The following is an 18,813-nucleotide window of genomic DNA, read 5'->3' on the forward strand; positions in this document are numbered from 1 at the left end:
TTTTCTGTTTTGTTGCCATTTTCTTATTGGAACACTCATCGATCGAGCACAGACATACTGATGGAAACAAGACGCACACAATCCCAGTGAAGATTCCCATGGCTGCACAAACATAACAAGATATTTAATTATATGAATGCCACTTTCTTCTGATCACTGTCACCGCTGTAAACCTCGCAGTGAATAGTAATATGATCTTAGCTACCAATCATTAAATAAGGTAGTTTTAATACAAAGTAATACTTCAATATTTAAATGAATTACATTTAGATACAATCTTGTTTTTCAATTGTTTATTTATGTAAAAAAAACTAAAACATTCTGTAACATTTCTTGAAACAATGGAAACCTAATTTATAAAATCAATTTACAATTCTAAGATGTATTACTCAACTTCTTTCAATGTCACATTCTTCTGCTGGGGTTTCAAAGATACCCTGTTTTAGATTGATGCTGAAAAACGAGTAGAAACATCTGTTCCCTGTAGATTGGACTACTGTAATTCTCTATTTTCAGGACGTCCCGATAGGTCAGAGGTGATCCATACTGCTGCAGCAGGAACACTGACAGGAACCTCACATCTCTCCACTCTAAGCTTCTCTGCATTTGCTCCCAGTAAAATCCAGAATAGTGTTTAAAATCCTGTGTACAAAATGTTTTAAAGAGCTCATTGAACCTTTTCAATTCCATGGATAACTTCACTCTAAATATTTCTCTGCTCCAATTCGAGGCAGACGGCTGCTCCACCCTACGGGTTGTTGTGTAACATTTCAAGGTGATTTGAGATATTGATACAGAGGAAAATCACTGTAAATAAATAAAACACTTGATAATCATATTAGACTGTCCTGGTAGTGCACATGGACGTTTTGTTCCCCCCCACTGATGCATGGGCACCGTATCCTGTCAGAAGGAATAAAGACAAACAGACAAAAACAATATTACTTGTAGTGTTCTGAATTCAATCACTTCTACCCTGTAGTTATTCAATGCATTGGCCAATCAAATTCAGTGGGTAGAAAAAACATATGTATTTCTGACGCAGAATACCTTTCTCTTTTGTACATCGCTTGAATGGTTTCGGGTAGAGGTCGTCCGAAACTCTCGGGGAGGAAGAGGGTGGCAAAGATGGAGACAACACACAGAGACCCCATCACAATATGAGGAAGGCCCTTCAGGTAGATCCCTACACCGAGGAGAAGGGGACGTTTAGATGGGAGAACGGGCTCTGGGTCTCATGGGAGGTGAAAAAATAAAAACGCCAATGTGTGTACTCACTCAGCGTCAACAAAAACGGCGCGAAGCAGGCCCCCACTCTGGAGATGGTGGACGTTGTTCCTGTGGCCGTGTTCCTGAGCGGCGTTGGGTAGAGCTCCGAGGTGTAGGTAAATATCATGGAGACGCCAGCGGTGAGAGCGTATTTACCCAATATCTCCAGAGCAAGAGACATGTGTGGTAGAGCTGAAAGACAAGGGGGGAGTTTGTTTTTAACCAAAGACAACACAGTGGAAACACAACAGCGCCTGGAGCTCTTAGTCACCACTGCCCAGGAGCTTTGTTTGCAGTCCTGTTGTTTGTCAGCAGGAGTATGCAAAATCTACCGATCGGATTTCCATGTTGCTTGAAGGGAGGTGGCAATTTGCTCCCTGAAAAATGGTCCCGAGAAATCACTGTTTCAATTTCGGGCCTGTATCTGGACAACGGGGCTAATTGTTCACGGCTCTTGTCTCTGGTGTGTTGAGGAGACTGCTATCTATGAGTGTGTGCAAATGAAATGGATTTGTCATTTGCAGGTGAAGACTTGTGCAGCGTTTTGGACGTTGTTTAGGATTTCAAAAGAAGCGAGCACTGGGAGGAGCTGGCGGCTTGCAAACCTTGAAGCAGCCTCTAAATACTGTTTATCCAGTGATGCTGCATTAAACATACATGGTATCGACACTGAAAAAATTAGTTAGTGTAGTTCAGGCCTAGTGTCAAAATAAATTAAGCCCTTTCTGAAAAGACCAGTGATGTTTGAAACCAGACCTCATCAGTCATTCGACACTGAAACAACATATTGATACAGATCACCTCAAGGCTCCAACTGTACCACTAACACTTTATAACTAGTAGCTATAACTCCTGTAGGCTAATGAGGATTTTACTTACTTTCAGGTACAAATTGAATGAGTAACAGTGGCACTGATCCAATGAGCAGGATGCAGATCATAGCTGATCGTCGTGGAAAATATCGCAGCGCCACCCAGCTGGTGATGTACCCAGGAACCTCTATGGCTGCTGAGATGAAGCAGCTGATGTAGGGGTCATCGTGGAGCTGGGCCGTGCTGAAGGACAGGCCAAAGTATCCGGTCATCATGGTGAACCTACAGCAGAAATCTGAATATAAATAACCTTTAACACAGACACATGTACACTCTCATAAACAATCACATACACATGCAAATACATATACACATGGAAATAAATATACAAATGCACATGTATATAAACATGCCCAGACACATAAACATGCACATGGACATATATAAATACACATACATGTGCACATGCAGATGTCTATGAACATGCATATTCACGTTCACCTAAATACACATGTACACATATATACACATGCACATACATAAGTGCACACATGGACATAGATAAACATACACGTGAACAAGCACATACAAAGACAAATGCATATATATATATATATATATATATACATGTACCTAATCTGGTGGTAAACTTCACTCAAATAAAAAACTGTATTTTAAAGTAAATCAGGAAAAACGTCCTTCAGAAAACACTTTTCTTTTCTAAACATGTGTGTTTCCAAAGTGAAAGATATCCTCTTCATTGGTTCTAATATGTTGAGCTGTCTCAGCCATCGCAGCTTGGAATTCTAAAACTGTCGACAGGGTTGGAGAGGATCTCAGCGTGAGGATGATGAAGTGAAACTCACGATACCCAGCAGAGAAGGATTGTTGTGAATCTGATGTTGTGCGTCCTCAGCAGGTCGAAGAAACTGTGGCTTTCCTTCACCTCTGTCTTATCCTCATCCTCCTGCAAGATACAAGGACCTCAGGCTCAAGGTGTTCATGGTAAAAGAGCTCTGTATTATTATTCCTTCCCAAAACAAAGGGTTTGTCTCTGTATTTCATCCACATACTGTACTTCTCAGCCTCACAGCCAAAAGGGTTCAGATCAACTTACACTGCAAATCTCAAAGATGACGGGAGGAGCCTGCAGCTTGTTCCATTTAGCAGCTTTTCTCACGATGGCTTCAGCCTCCTCCACTCGTCCCTGAGAGAGCAGCCACCGAGGAGACTCCGGGATGAACCTGCAGTTCAACAGTTTCAGTGGATCTAAAGACAATAACTTTACAACATGAATTAAATATACAGCAGCAAACACTCATTTCAATGTATACAAATATAGTGTGGTACTGTTGCCCTGAGCAGAGAATTCAGTCAAACTCTCTATCTGTTGTAATTCAAGTTTATCTGCCGGTTCAGGTGCAACTTCACGCCACTGTTCATGTTTGTGCACGTTTGTGCATGAGCGGGCCTTCCTGAAAGCTCTCATTAGTGGTGTGGTAAATATCAAGGACATCCAGGTAGAGCAGTTTGTTTCTTGGAAGGCTGTGATCTTTGAGAGTAAAGATCCACCCAGCTGCTGTTGAACCAGGAAACAAAGAGGCTCAGCTCATTTTTCATAAAGTCTCTGGTTAACTAGCTGCAAGCCGCCATGCCAGGGTGCTGCACCCGGGGCTGAGAGACCACATTCCACACGGCAGACACCAGATGGATGCAGTTTACATAGTTTACAAATACAGGCTGTGCATTTCTCAGTAGATTCAGTAGTTTGATACTTTCACAGGATTAACAGCACTCTGACCCGCGTTATAATCAAAAAAGACATTGACAGCTTTCTTCACTTTAGTTTCACATTTGTTTCAGTTGCTTCATTTCTTTTTGGAAATTCTAACTCCATGATGAAAACATGTTAAACATGTATAAGCTTTGTTCTGCTCCTCCCAATTCCTGGGACACTGATCGCTGTTTTGTCTGGGGTTTCACCTAAAGTGTAGCTCCACTGGGACTGTTGGTCACGATGATGGTCACGAATCACTCATTATGAAGTTGAATCATAATGAATGAATTCAACTTCTTCCTAACAAACACACTTATATCCTGGTAACAGACAAAGCATTCCATTCATGAGCCTCCAAAGTAGGGTAACCACAAATATGTGCTTCCTTGAAGTGGGTGCTTACAACTTACCACCAGTGGGGGATGTAGAGCAGGCCTGGCAGCGCCAAAGCCAGAGTGAGAGATCTCCAGTCTCTAATAAAGTAAGCGAAGGCCGGCAGCATCATGTAGCCGATGGTGAAACCTAAACACGTGCCTAAAGATGAGTAGAGGACTCGCACGTTGCCGGTGAAGATCTCAGCTCCTGCACGCAGGGAGAAAGAAATACAACCCTTGTGATGTGTGTGGAACAAGGAGGAGAAATGCACCAAGTTATTTACACTCTCATTGTAAATCTCGAAAGTGTGTGACGACAGAGGAGAAGCGTATATTTATTTACCCAGCACTAAAGCAGCTACGAAGTTTGATATCTGTCCCAAACCATTGATGAAGAGGAGGATGGTTAACATTAGCCATGAGGCAGAGTAGACGAGAATGAAGGTAAAAACCGTCTGAAGTGCGACGGTGGCAAACAGAATAGGCTTCCTTCCAAATCTGTAGGGAGAAGTCAAATAAATCAAGATATTGTACAGTTGTCTAAGACTAAATGTTGTACTGCGAATATCGTCAGCGGTGGAGGAAACACTCGGGTTCTTGAGTTGAGTCTAATAATAAATGTCAAAATATTAAGTATTGCATTCAAAATTGTATTGTAGTTAAAGTATAGAAATGTTATGCACCACAACATTTGTGGAAGGAAACCTAAAGTCCCAAAGTCTCCCAAAATAAATGTTCTGATTTTGTGCACACAAAGGTATAAGGTAATATACGGTGAAAGATACAAATGTCAAGACTTCAACTGCCACATCACATATATTAATTAAAGTGCATTGTCTTTCTTTATGGAGTTTTTTCATGAATAACCCGTACATTACAACTTGACAGTAATATCATGTGGTGCATGTGTTTGAGTACTTGTCTGACAGCAGCCCGGAGAAGAAAGATCCACACAGACTTCCCAGGAAATAGACGGTGGCGGTTAACGGCTGCTTCCACTCTTCACTGCACACCAGGTTAAACTGAAATATCAATGCATTAACATTTGAACAAAGGGAATTGCACGGACTTCAAGATATGATGACCTGCGCCCAAGGAGGTTCTGTTTTCATTGCTGTTTGCACAACAAGGACACTTCCTAAACAGAAATCTCTTGATCCACATGTGCACGTGGGAGACGTTTGCCTTCAAGGCTTTCTGAGAAAAATATGTCTTCTTTTTCCAGGTCAAACGCAACACGTGGACTCGTAAAAACTAAATTCCATTCTTGTGTTTCCATGCAAACATGTGGAAGTTAATAAAAATGACCTAAAGGTACATTTGCACAAGGTTTGACGAGCCTAGGAAATCCTGGGCCCAGCATTTTGTCAACATCTTTATTGTGACCGCTTTAATTTCAGTACGACTAGAACAAAGAGGGAGAGTTTCTAACGCACCCAGATGCTGCAGGGACAAAAGAGACATATACAGGGAGAGGCTGATGTGCCTATGCAGAGACAGTATACTAATTAAACACCTTCAGGACACCGCAAGAGACAAATATAACAAGAAGCTCACTCACAGCCTCGGCCGCACACATCCCTTACCTCAGAGACTACAGTGGATGTGTATGTGTCCGTGCTGTAGCTCCACCCGTCCACACAGGCCTCCTGCTCCAGGTCGGTGAGGTTGACGTCCCTGCCAGGCACGAAGCCCTGAGCCGACAGATTTCTGACCACATCCAACCGGTATCTGCTGCATCTGCTCTGCTCCTCCTTCCCATTCACCACCTCACAGTGGTAAAAATAACACAAGTCACAAGTTTATTTTGCAGTAATATTATCTGTCATAACATATTGGGTAAAATAATAACGAGACAAAGGAAATATATGGCATCAATTAGGCACTATATCCATACACTACCTGTATCTCTATTATCTTCGGATACAACAGGAACAAAATTGCCTACGAATTTGACCTTTGAATTCTTGAATTAGAAATATTCTGCAGAAATGTCTTTGGCAAAGCAAAGAAATGACTTGGAATTTATGTGTGGATTTGCACAACTGATGTTTTGGACACAAACAACACAAGAGAAGTGCAAAATTGTTCTTTCTCTTTCTTCATGTGCGTCATAACCAAACATGTGCAATAATGACCACCATCATTATTACATTATTTCATTAACAGGTCAGGTGTAATATCCCATATGAATTACTTATTTATCCTTTATAATCACTGCCACTTTGTGTGTTTGTATTAGTTTCTCTGTCTCATGCAGCTATTGATATTAACTATTGAACACTGGTTCTTCGGTTCTCCGCATATACTCTATCTTTATTTCATTTACTATAAACTTCTATTTGTCACTTTCATTGTTTTACTTAACTGTATTCTGTTTTATTTGATAGCGTTACTGTAATTTTGGAGCCAGCTGGAGCTTTGATATAAATAAAGTCTTATCTTATCAAATAACAATGAATACAAATGTTTTACGAATGATATTCTATTGCAATATTTCAATTATTATGCCCCTATTCATTGAGGAAAATGAATGAGATGGAGCTCTCACCTCCACTGGTATGGTGGCTTTGCGCCAGTCCTCTGTGAGGTTGTCGTCAGGCACCAGGCAGTGGTGGCTCGGCATGTCCGTGAGGAAGACGAGGGTGAAAGCTCCAAATCCATTGGGAACAATGGTGGAGCAGAGCAGGAAGAAGACGACCTGCTGGAAACGTCCCCATTGCCCCAGGAAAGCTATGCTCTCATCGTAATCCCTCATCGTCAGAGGTTCCTCTCCGGTCGTCTCCTGTAGCTGCGTCCTGCGGAGTCATCTGGTGCCAAGCTGAGCGCACAACCATGTTTGTGGTCCAGATGAGGCAAACTTGAACAAAAAAGCCCCGAGGCTGTGTTGGGATGTGCCTCGCCCGCCCAACTGCACACGCAACTCCCGCCCTGCACAAGGCAAACGTCTACTTGGGCGCAGTCCGGACAATAGTTTGCATTTCTCTCGCGTAATCTATTTATCCAGTGGCGGATGCGCACGCAAAAGGCAACATGAGCACTCTGCTGCTAGGCCTTCTCCGACAAACCTGTAGGACAACAATAATACAGGTGATCTCAGGTTTCTGTTCTCAGGCTCAGGTTACAGAGGCGGACTGACACCCACTGCTTGTTTTATAGGCCAATACTGTCCAACTGGAGCAGGAACTAACAGGTAGCTTATATTGTCATAGGTATATTGTGCATTTTAAGACGTTTGGATTTCAAAAGTTACACAACCCTGTCATGTGTTATCTGTTACCTAAGAGGATCAGGTACGATGCAGCAATCTTACCTGATACAAAAAACACAATGTTTTGTTTATTTAATCTTATAAATGATTTGTCTTATAGGAAATCTGCATCGTCTCAGTGGAAGTTCTGCCTATAGCACTCTTAAGGAGTTACATGAGCAATTGTTCCCCCCCCCCCCTCCCCCCCCCAAGTCTGAAGATGTCGCCCACAGCATCCCAGTATATCTCCCTCTCCCTGCGTCATCCATTCCAGCAGCACATCCATGAACGGCTAGAGCTGCTGTCACTTTATGTTGCATCCTATCGGACAGTTTGGCCTAAAGTAACTATTCCTAATTCACGTTGTGTCTTTACGTCTCGCCCCTGGACACGCAAATGACTTGGATTCCGGTGCTTCTGTGTCATCTGCGTTAGATATGAAAGTCCCGCAGCTTAGACCCTATATACTGCTAGTTGGCCCTTTATCTATAACCTGACCTTGGATATTGCTCTGAGAGAAGGGAGAATGTGTGGAATTAGACAGGCGGTGTTCTCCTAATGGAGTACAGATGTAATGTAATATACACTATATACAGAATATAGAGTGGCATATACAGTAATGTGTGAGGATGGTCCAAAATGTCTCAACAGTTCCTGGAAGCAGCATTTTCTCATTGTGACCTCAGAGGAGACTGGGGGAGGGACCTCCTGCCTCAGTGTTCAACAAATGGGCAGAAAGTTTCAGGTTTGAGAGAAACAACAAACTGAACAAGTTGTACCACATTTTATACCCACTGACTTTCCTGCTGGACTCTTGTTAGAACCTAAAAATAACAAAGCTTTGTCATTTCTAAGTTTTCATCGTGAGGACTTCTCTCCGTTTGAAGAACACAAACAACTTTTCCAGGAAAAATCTAATTAGATCCTAAAAGAAAAGCCTGACAACATTAGTTTTTCTGATAATTTGTATTCGCCTTGTTCACAAAAGCATAGTAAACAGAAATTATCCGCCAGTAACTGAACTCACTGGAATGAGACAAATGAATGAGGTCAACCCACCGCAAAAAGTTCAATAAAATATTCCTTGCACATATTTCAACGTGTAGGATATGCACATAAGATTTAAGAAAATAAAAAGTTATTGGCTCCTGATTATTAAAACCAATTTTACACTGTAAGTAATTAACATGAAAGAAAACTGCATTTGCTCTTGTTTTATATTAAGTTCTATAAAAGAATATTATCTGTGATAATTTACCTTCGTCAAACCAGCGAAGGTAAAAGTCGATTCAGAAATGCAAATACTGACAGAGACATTCCTCCATTAGTGGGACATTGTCCGCGTTAGACAGTCCTGTTTTCGACAAAGCAATTTAACGTGATTCACTGCAAGATGGAGCTTAAACCCTGTAAGTGTTCTGTCAGTCTACAAACTTGGTAGTTATCTGACTGAATGAAGCCATGACAACATCTACGCGGTTTAGAAATGAAAACAAAGAGGGATTAAAAGACAAAGGAGAAAAGTCTTAGCTTTCAATTAAACTGTCACTCTCTGCTAATATGGTTAATCTGCACGGCACAGTGGCACCTCCCCTCCGCTCTCTCATTCCTCTCTTTCTTATCGTCTCACGTCCCTTTCTTACCCTCTTTAACTGTATAAAATAGAATGGGCTTTTTTTTCTTCTCATAACTCTTATTCATTCTGTTGCAATCTAAGAGAGTATTAACTTTCTTAAGCAGGCCCATTTCATCAAAACCCAAGGTCTTAAAATAAAATATTATTTGTATACCCCACATAATGGAAGCAGCATTGATTCATAGTCATTCTTTATTGTTTTGAGCACAGTATTCATTAGGGTGACTTTTGCAATTTTGAAAACAAGTAGGAGTGTTACTGTTGTTCTAAATGAGAGTTCTGTTGTTGTTGTTGTACAAATCATATGACTGCCTCCCATCGCCCCGCCAGAACGGGATGATGGAAACTGAGGCAATGTCAGAGCGAGTGAAATCAGTAGCATGTGCCCCTCTGCAAAATCCCTCTCCTCTTTCTGCTGCCCCACTTCTTCATGTGTTCCCTCGACTGGTTGAGCTCTGCTGTTCAACCTGCTGGAGGTGAGCACCGTCACTCTTCTACAATACGCTGTATTCTCAGCTGGACCTCTGGTGTGAATACTGGTGACGGTGTTAGTCCGGAGATCTTCCACCTCTACGTGCATCATCGTCAGTCTCGTCCCTGCGGGTTGTGAGTAAGAGATAAACAACACTACCTGTTAAATTGATTATCACATCTGATTAATTATAATTATATTATAAATACATACTTTGTTTGATCGTGTCTGTCTGTGTAGAGCTGAATGTTCAGTCGGCCGTTTACAATCATCATGGGCTCAAACATCAGAACATCAGTCACCAACACCATTGTTGCTCTAATGCAGGCGGGGGAGAGAGAGGAGTTTGAAAAGTACAGCTCTGTGTGTTTGTTTGTGTGCGTGCAGAGCTGCAGTATAATTATAGGACTGAGGGTTATGTGGATATATTTATAACCACCAATGGCTGTCGAACAACAATCAGCAGACAAACAACAATGAATAAAGTACATAAAGGTTTATATTAAAAGTTACAGCACAATGAGTACAACATAAAAACGACATGAAGTTACTGAGAAGGCCAAGGGCAAGAGGGACACTTGAGTTCTCACATCTGTTTCACCTGCGTGTGGACGTCTTCCTGGTAAAGATGATTTTGTTTGCTCAAGGTAATGTCGGACATGAGTGAGGATTCATTCTATACCTACACCAACCGGTTAAGTTGCATTTAACACCCCTGTCTTACCAGGGGTTTTATAATCCCTCCTTTTGAGTGACAACTTCACTGTTCACTCAACAGCGGTTGGCACTCGTTTGTGAGAGGCGGGAGGACACACCCTAGGTTTTCCCGTTCTTGCATGCAGGCTGTGAATTAACAGAGCCGAGTATGTTGTTTGCAATGTTGTTTTTCTTTCTGCATTTCCCTGTAATCATATGGACCTTATAGGCAACATCTCTGGAATGTTTTCTTGAAGTTCTCACTGAGCCACTTACTAAAATTAGGGTTAGGGTTAGGGTTATTCCATGTCAGTTTAAATACAGACAGCAGCAGGAATAGACAGGGCAAACATGACAGACAGTAGAGGCAGCGCTGAAACACAAAAACTGAAGTGAAAAGAAACTCAAAGTTACCTCAAAGTTAGACCTTGGGACATTTTGCACACTTTATCAAGAGACAGTAACGTCTATTATCATCTCTTGTCCTCTGATGAAATCATCTTAAGGTACTTTTTTCTTATTGGAAAAGTAAAAAACTGTTTCAATTCCCTGTCACATTGTGGTATGGCACATGGGAGCTGTTGAGTTGTGACTTGAAACAGCTATACTGTTAATATGATATTATTATTAGTATTATTACAGATGCTATAAAACAACTGCAGTGACCATCTACAGCACCACAGGGTCAAAGGTCACTCAAAGGGGCGGGGGGGCACTAAGTCACACTTAACTGCCACATACCCTAGTTACAAACCCCAACCCAGTCGATAACAATGCACCTGAGTGCACATTAGGGTGCGGGTCAGGGGGATATTTTTGGTCCGACCCGACCACAGAGCCCGACTGAGAAAAATAAGCAAGCCAGAGTCCAACCCGACGACCGCCTTGACCACAGCCCAATGTTTTCCACGATTACAGGCACGCGCAGGGTAAAAAGATCAAGTGGATCGGACCAGTCCATGTGACCGAGCACTACATGAACCCCTCACTGCGAAATCATTGTCCGAGCCCTGCCGGACTTGTCGGGGTCTGAAGTCCTATTTGCCGAAACTAAGGCGTAATTGGCTCCCAAACAATGATGCATCCTTTGCAAACATAAAGATACAAACAATATTCATATTCCGAAGGTGAATTTCTAACCTTTATGTAAACAAGTGATAGCAGCATCTTTTCAGTGTAACATGATTCTCCTGTTTATTATGGATTACAGTGCAAAACCTGACATTAAACACAACATGATGTGATTGAAAATAAGGTTTTTGCTGCTTTTATCACAGTTTTTTTGTGAAAGTAACTTCTGCTGTATTTGCATTCCCACTTTGACTTGTGCACCTGTTCTTCTTACCGTGTGATTCTTTCATCCTAACCTCTGTTTGGGTTAGGGTTAGTTTGCCAGTTATCCTACATGACTGCGAGTTGCAGGTAATGTAGTGATCGTCTTTAACCACATGATGGAGACAAAGGCCATCACATGTACCCGGATGAGAGCGAGAGAGAGAGAGAGAGAGAAAGGAAACCACTGTAATCCACGTATCTGTTTACTTTTTCTTCTTTTTAATGCAGTTAGCTTTGGTAACTTTCAAACTGATGAATGAATAATTTCCTCACTAACCTTCAAATCCATTCAGGCTGCAAATACCTGCATGTGTTGTTGAATTCTTCACCTTTAACCACCACAGGGGGGCAATAACACGCAACTACCTACTGCACAACAGATCATATCTTTGGACTTGCATGAACAAGATTTGCTGAGTTCAATGTCTGGGACTGAAACAATGCCAGCTATGCAGTCATGGCATGTTTCTCCTATGGTCAAATGACCTGCATCATGTCTGGCTTGAATTGGTACTGCAACCTTCCCCGTGTGGCTGCAGTGTGTTCACAGCTGATGCCTCGGGGTAAGGGGCGTGACATTTCCAACACATGGTCAAAGAAGTTGACCAATCCCACTCTGTGCAGTGGCTTACAATATAAACTCTCACATCAGTCTTTAGCCGACACCTCTCCATACTCATCATCACTCAGTGATTTTACATGGATTTACCTTGTGAGTGTTTAACTACTAAATAACCTTGTGGCTGTTTTAAAGGCGTAGAATAAATTAAGTGAAGCAGTCCACATAAACCTGAAAGTTTTCCTTCATTTAACTTCCAACCAATCATCTCTCTATCTCTCGTAGGTTCCCTGTCATCTCATATTGGGATTCCAGTTGAATTCTAGAATATTCAGCCCACCATACCACAACACATGTCAGCCCTCGTCCACAGCCACAACATGTGAAACGGACTTTACACTTGGGTCGTATGGAATAACACTTACTCTCCGCTCCACCCCTCCCTCTCAACCCCCTCCAGTGCTTTTTTTTACGGGGTGGCTGCAGGGGAAAGAAGGAGGGCTTCCCCCTCGGCCTGACGTCCCTGCTTTTTGAGAACATGTGGCCTGGGAGTAATTGGGTAACAACTGCAGCAGCAGTCCAGCAAGTTGGCCTTGATTTGGAGAATGGCTCCATTTACTTTTGTCTGACTGCCTGCTGCCTCCACAGCTGCAGCTTTTGTCCTCCATTCAGGCTCAGGATTTTACTGTATGGACCTGGCAGAAAGCCTGGAGCCAGCCAGGGGAGAGAGGGGAACACAATCCCAGCATTAATACACTCAGCCACATCCAGTGGGTAAGATGAGAGAACAATATTGTCCCCTTCTTCTTGTGCGAGGATCCCCCCTCTGAATTTATGTGAAGATACAATCTGCGAAAATTTTTGTTTTTCTTGTTGGAACAATTATCCACTTTGAAAGCTGCTCGACAAAGGCCATACGTTGTTCCTGGATTCTATAACAAAAACAAAGCATCATACGTATAGAAAGTGCACTACTTTACCATGGAGGATAGTGCGTTGCGTTGACGGGTTCATTTGTGTTTATTAACATTACTAATGCAAGTTGTGCATTTTGTGTAAACGCCAGAGAAGCCAGCGCTGTTGTGTGTGGGTCCACAAAAACCATCCAGAAGCACACACACAGCTCGGGGAATTTCACCGTCTTCTCCAAGAGCTGTGTCTGGATGACATGTCCAACGATACCAGTAACTGACCAGTGGATGGTTTGATCACATAGCTTGGGTCGTGCCAGGATCTGAGTCCGGTGAGCTTCATGCTCTGTCCTGATTGGTTTTCACGACATCAGGTCACGAGAAATGTTTGCATGAGTTCAAATATTTCAGCTAAAGTGAATTACGCGCAATTGGCTTTGCCCGTGCCAATGAGACGGAAATCCCGTCTTTGCATTGATGTGTGTAATCTCTCTTTGGAACGTGTTTGACGTGAACGCACCATTAGGAGGGGGCTGGGTGGGAGACCGGCTGTCTGGGATTCAGTGGTCAGGCATTGGCAGGAGGAAGAGCAGGCCTCCCTCGCCACAGCCAAAAGACTCTAACATGTATTATTATGTGTGTCTCAGCTGACTGCGGCACCGCTCAGCTACATCCTGGAAACACTGAGGTTTGTTCTGTTGAACAGAACTGCTGCTCTCAGTCCGTGGTCAGTACAATTCAGTGTCTGTATTACAAACGTTATGAATTTGTTTTCACCGACATCCCCCAAAAAACTATTTTAGTCTTCGAAGACAGAAAGGAGCACATTGGGCAATCCTCAACTCGTGGCTATACCATAACCAAATGTCCTTATGCCAATTTATACTTTGGCGATAACACAAATCATAACTACAATAATATATAAATAATAACATTAGAAGCATTCTGGTCCAATACTGACGATAGACTGTACAGCTGGTTTAAATGAAGGGGCATTGAAAGCTGGAAAAGTGGTGAAAGGGAAGAAGAATGAATGAAATGTAATAAAATATAAGCAATGAATGGAGTCAGAGAGAGAGGAAAATGAGCTTGAGAAGGTAAAATAATCTATGGGAAAGCAAAATAATCAAAGGAAAACCCTAAATTTGAACGAGGTGCTGGACGGACAAAACCCACAGATTGAATAAATAATTCTCACACCCACTCAAACTGTTAAGATAATATATCGAGCACGGTGGCCCTGGATACGTTTACATCGATTTAACTGAAGTCATGAAAGTAGCAATGTTCAAACAAAGCACTGGTTAACCTTCCTTCGGTGTCATGAAAGCAGAAGATGTCACTTCTCAGGGTCGTCCTAGATATCTTTTTGTTTTTCATGGCAAAGTCTCAAAACAACCGGTCTGCCAATTGGCCCATCATGCATTAAAGACGTCAGAGGTCAAGGTTCAGCAATTGGTGCCCAGATCTCTCTCTGCACACGCCTCTACCAACAATGTTCACTTGATGAGCCAAGGGTGTGGGAAAAAGCTTCCTCATGCCATCAGTCTTTTCTTATCGGAAACCTCTCCACCAATCAACCCCTCCCAGCCCTTCTCCTGCTTTCCACTTGACACCCAGTGGCTGCGAGTTTCTTTCTCTCCGCTGGAAGTCAGATAAAGGAGTTCAAGGCCTGTGAACAATGTTATTAATGCAGCGTTATGCACAGTAGGAGAGAGCGCTGGCCAACTCGGGCTCAGCCGGGGTCACTCAGACAATGGAGGCTCTTATCTCCCAGTGAAAGCTCTTTGGTGGGTGAACTGGCTGAACACCCTGACACACCCAGCTAAGAGGCACTTAGGGGGGGAGGCCTTAAATTAAGAAATGTATTACATAAACAACAGTGAAGTCACAGCTGACTGAACAGCTGAAATGAATCCCAGAAATTAAACATTAATTTAATGTGTTAGAAACACTGCTTTATAATTTACTTTGTAAGGGCACCGCTTGTGCTTTATCTGTTTATCTCTTTCCTCTAGTGGGTTATGTAGATTTTATCTGTATGTAAAATCCAAAAATGATAAAAAACAAGCTCCTCTTCTTCACAGAAAACACTGATACTGAAGCTACTCATCAGTAGGTGCTACTTTTATATGTGACATCACAATGCCCCACTTTGACCTGCTCGGCGAATCAGAGCAGACTGGACTTAAAGGGGGGCGTGACCTTACAGAGACAAGAGTTTTAGACAGAGGCTGAGAAGAGGAGCTGCAGAAATGGAAAAATAAAACACGATTATAAGAATAACATGTCTCTTTTTAAATGTTTTGACAGCGAACCTTAAAAGCTTTGTCACCCAGGATAACCTGTCATGGCCCAGCCTGAATTGCAAACAAATAAAATGGTCAAGTAAGCATTTGTGTCAGGGCAAAACACAATGGGACCAGTGTCCAAAGAGGGAACCAGTTTCATGCCCACACCGAACCTGCTAGAAAGTATCGTGTCACTGCAGTTTCAGAGGAATGATCCCGTGAACGAAGTGATGTCCCAATCTTCACAGGAGGCGTGATGCAGCTCAGAGGGTCCAATGGGATCGTCATCTAGACGATCCCAGGCGAACTCCAACAAGCACGAGCGCTCCCAGCTCCCCGTGCACATGCCCAATTATATGCACGACATGTTCATGTAAACAAATTGATCCTACATGCAGTCGCTCTTTCTTTGCTCCCTCACACACAGCCACATCCATGCACCTCCTTCCAGCCCCTGCCCATGGAAACCATGGGAATGCCAAGCAAACAAAGTGCTGTCATCTGGCAGGAGGGCGGCTCGCTGGCCTCTCATCTGTGGGACCTGCTAGGGTTGGTGTGGTGAGGTAACCGACACGGATACATTTGCCCTAGATTAACTTTACTTTATGGGCTTATTTTCGAAGAGCGGAAGATTGATGCCCCTCAGATTAAAGCGCGGGCAAAGTTAAACAAGTTCATCCGACAGCGGCCCACTTGTGTGTTGATTCATAACAAATGTGTTTGTGTGGGCTGCGGTGGCGAGCTGTTTTTTGCGTTTTGGTCTTGATAAGCCAATAATTAAAGTCAGGAATAGTCCTTTAGGATTTTAGGGCTCTAGCTTAATGGAGCTATTTCCTTTTTTTATAAAAACACTTAACAAATGCTGCATGGGAACGCCTGGCTCGGCATTAGAGGAGAGCTAAATTTCTGTTTTGGATGGATTTGATCAATCATATCCACTTCATTGCTTCCAGCAGCCACAGGCTTTCGTAGAGTTATTTTCATGTGCTGTCAGATTTGTGGTAACAATGGTAACAATGAGTTAAATGATTATTACAATAGCATGGGCCAAAATGGAGGCTTAGGCTATGGCAGCATCCACTTTTCAGCTATTTGAAGAATTTCTATGATCCATTATGGGCTCAATGCTCTTGTTCAGATTTTTTGGTTTTGTCTGTGGAGAACGACATTTGATAAAAATTTGATTTTTACTTATTTCTTAAAAGTTGAGGCAAAGCTTAACTGGATGATTCTGAAAAAACGGGACAGTGTAACAATTATAGTGTATTTACCAGTAACGGGGCAAGGTGAGTGGGAGATAGGAAACTGGGTGGTCCGACTGACACTTTAGCTTTTGCTCTATCTGAAAATCCTCTGAGACTTGTGAACTTCCACCAAACAAGTGAAGAGCAACCATTTGTACATTCTGTTCTGAACCTTCTTTTAAAAGTTAAAATGTAAGTTCTGCTGTGGCATCACCAGAGTGTTTTGACCTTTGCCCAGGAGGTCCTGTTTTCACCCATGTCCATTTATGTTTGTTTGTAAGATTACGCAAAAACAACGAGACAAATTATCACGAAACTTGGTGGATGGATGGAATATAGGTCAGGAAAGAACTCATAAAATGTTGGTGCTGATCCGGATCAGGGTGTTGATCAGGATAATTTTTTTCCATTTTTTTTACATATTTCCCAGGTAATTATTCATTGGAAAAATTGGGCATGTTTATGGGACTGCTATTTATGTGTTTGTGCAATTTGGTGCAGCTTCATTTGAATTAAGGGAACTGCTGAGCTCATCCACACAGCAGTGGGGATCAAACCAATGCATTTCATAAACAGCTGACTCATACCACCACCAAACAACTGACACAAAACACAACTCCTAAAATAGAACCCACCAGGTGTTATGAGGATGTGTGAGAGTCAGTACAGTTTCCAGATTGACTCTAACATTGAAATTAATCCTAACTCACCAGGCTCCAGACATTTCTTGTGGAGGCCCCAGCCTCGGTGGATGAACCTCTCTTCACCCCCCCCCCCCCCCCCCCCACACACACAAGTCAAATTCAATCAGGGGGTACACGCCTGCGCAGTGCGTCAGGGGATGGAACAGGATGGAACAGGTGTGCGCTCCGCAGGGGCCTCGACAAACTTCGCCTGTCTCCAGTCAGACCCCCTCTGGTTTACACAACGTGATTCACTATAACAAGTCCAAACTTTAACTGACTGAGCATCAAGAAGGATGCTGCGGCGCCACTAGATCCACTAGATCGGACGATCAGGCCATTTTGCACATTGTGAGCCACAGTCTGCATTGTAGTGACCGAGGGATGGAGCCGCGGTATCAAGATACTTTGAGTTCGATCCACTAACATGGAGACGGCAAACAAAAAGGAAGAAACACATTGTTTATTCTGTTCAGTCATTTACTTAATTGTTCCATGTTGGGGCTAAAAATAGCTGCTGCCAATAATTAATTTCCTGTCTCTGTTTGTTTGATCTTTCAGCCACTTTGGTCAACATCTGTTATTTTGAAACGAGCTTTACAATATATATTATAAATTGACATGACTTGAATTATTTTAATATTTGTGCAGTTACTCCATGAGAAATACGAGACGAATTTCAAGTTCTACTCTTCCTCAAAGAAATCTTTGTTGGTGAGGTACAACGGAGGCTAATGGAGATTGTCTCCTGGAGGAAACTTGAAATCTTCACGCTCATGAATCAAATTTTAAGCTCTGAGCTTGAATTATGAGTCTGAAGGTGGAGATGAGCTCATGTTTGCCGGTGGAGCTGCATGGTTTCATCGAGGCGGTCGGCAGAAAACTCCCACGCATCTGGGGATGGATTGCACATTATGTCATATTAACACAACTATAATTACACAATCCCTGTCATTTACACAAACCTGGATAACTTAAAACTGTGTGTGTGTGTGTGTGTGTGAGCAAATAGTTTCTGTGTTCTCAGACTACTTCTGTTTTTCAACTAACCCTGTTGTAAGAAAGTCATTTAAAGCTGATGAATATGAAATGAAAGATTTATACATCTGTCGATAAAACATGGAGACTTTATTTTCTATGAGACTTTAAAAGATCATCGCTCTTTAACTTGATAAGGTGAATTTCCAGTTATTCCCAGTAATGTAGCAAATGTGAAGTTGTGTTTTTCACCATCTGGCAAATACAACTCCAACACTGACTCTCTTTTTACCTCGGCTGTCTCACTCTCCAGATGTTCCGCAGCTTCTCACTAACTCGGCGATGCTGTTGTTTAGAACCAAGCAGGTAGCACACTGTGGAGTTTTACAGCCTTTTCACTGGAAGCAGCCGCCTGCTGCAGCCGGACACGTGACCAGCACGGTGAAGCTGGAGCCAGAGAAATAAACAATATACTTAAACCTGCTGTAAAACTCCACAGCTGATGGGAGTTGCAGATTAAGGTGGT

The 18,813-nt window shown here is 42.5% G+C and overlaps 1 protein-coding gene and 1 long non-coding RNA gene across 2 annotated transcripts; both read right to left on the minus strand.

The window, feature by feature from the left end:
- Positions 1–278: 278 nt before the first annotated feature.
- On the minus strand, positions 279–7,308 carry LOC128457590 (solute carrier family 22 member 4). Its single transcript, XM_053442367.1, has 11 exons — positions 6,784–7,308; positions 5,819–6,001; positions 5,151–5,254; positions 4,576–4,730; positions 4,269–4,440; positions 3,199–3,325; positions 2,948–3,048; positions 2,149–2,363; positions 1,279–1,461; positions 1,051–1,186; positions 279–903 (listed from the first exon to the last, which is right to left on the minus strand). Exons 1-11 carry the CDS (start codon positions 6,988–6,990, stop codon positions 834–836), a joined length of 1,653 nt encoding a protein of 550 aa, XP_053298342.1. The 5' UTR covers positions 6,991–7,308; the 3' UTR covers positions 279–833.
- Positions 7,309–9,387: 2,079 nt separating this feature from the next.
- On the minus strand, positions 9,388–10,248 carry LOC128457662 (uncharacterized). Its single transcript, XR_008341957.1, has 3 exons — positions 10,181–10,248; positions 9,804–9,908; positions 9,388–9,715 (listed from the first exon to the last, which is right to left on the minus strand). It is a non-coding gene; the product is annotated as an uncharacterized LOC128457662 (long non-coding RNA).
- Positions 10,249–18,813: the final 8,565 nt, after the last annotated feature.

This window comes from Pleuronectes platessa, chromosome 15 (genome assembly GCF_947347685.1).
Source record: "Pleuronectes platessa chromosome 15, fPlePla1.1, whole genome shotgun sequence".
NCBI classification, from domain to species: Eukaryota; Metazoa; Chordata; class Actinopteri; order Pleuronectiformes; family Pleuronectidae; genus Pleuronectes; species Pleuronectes platessa.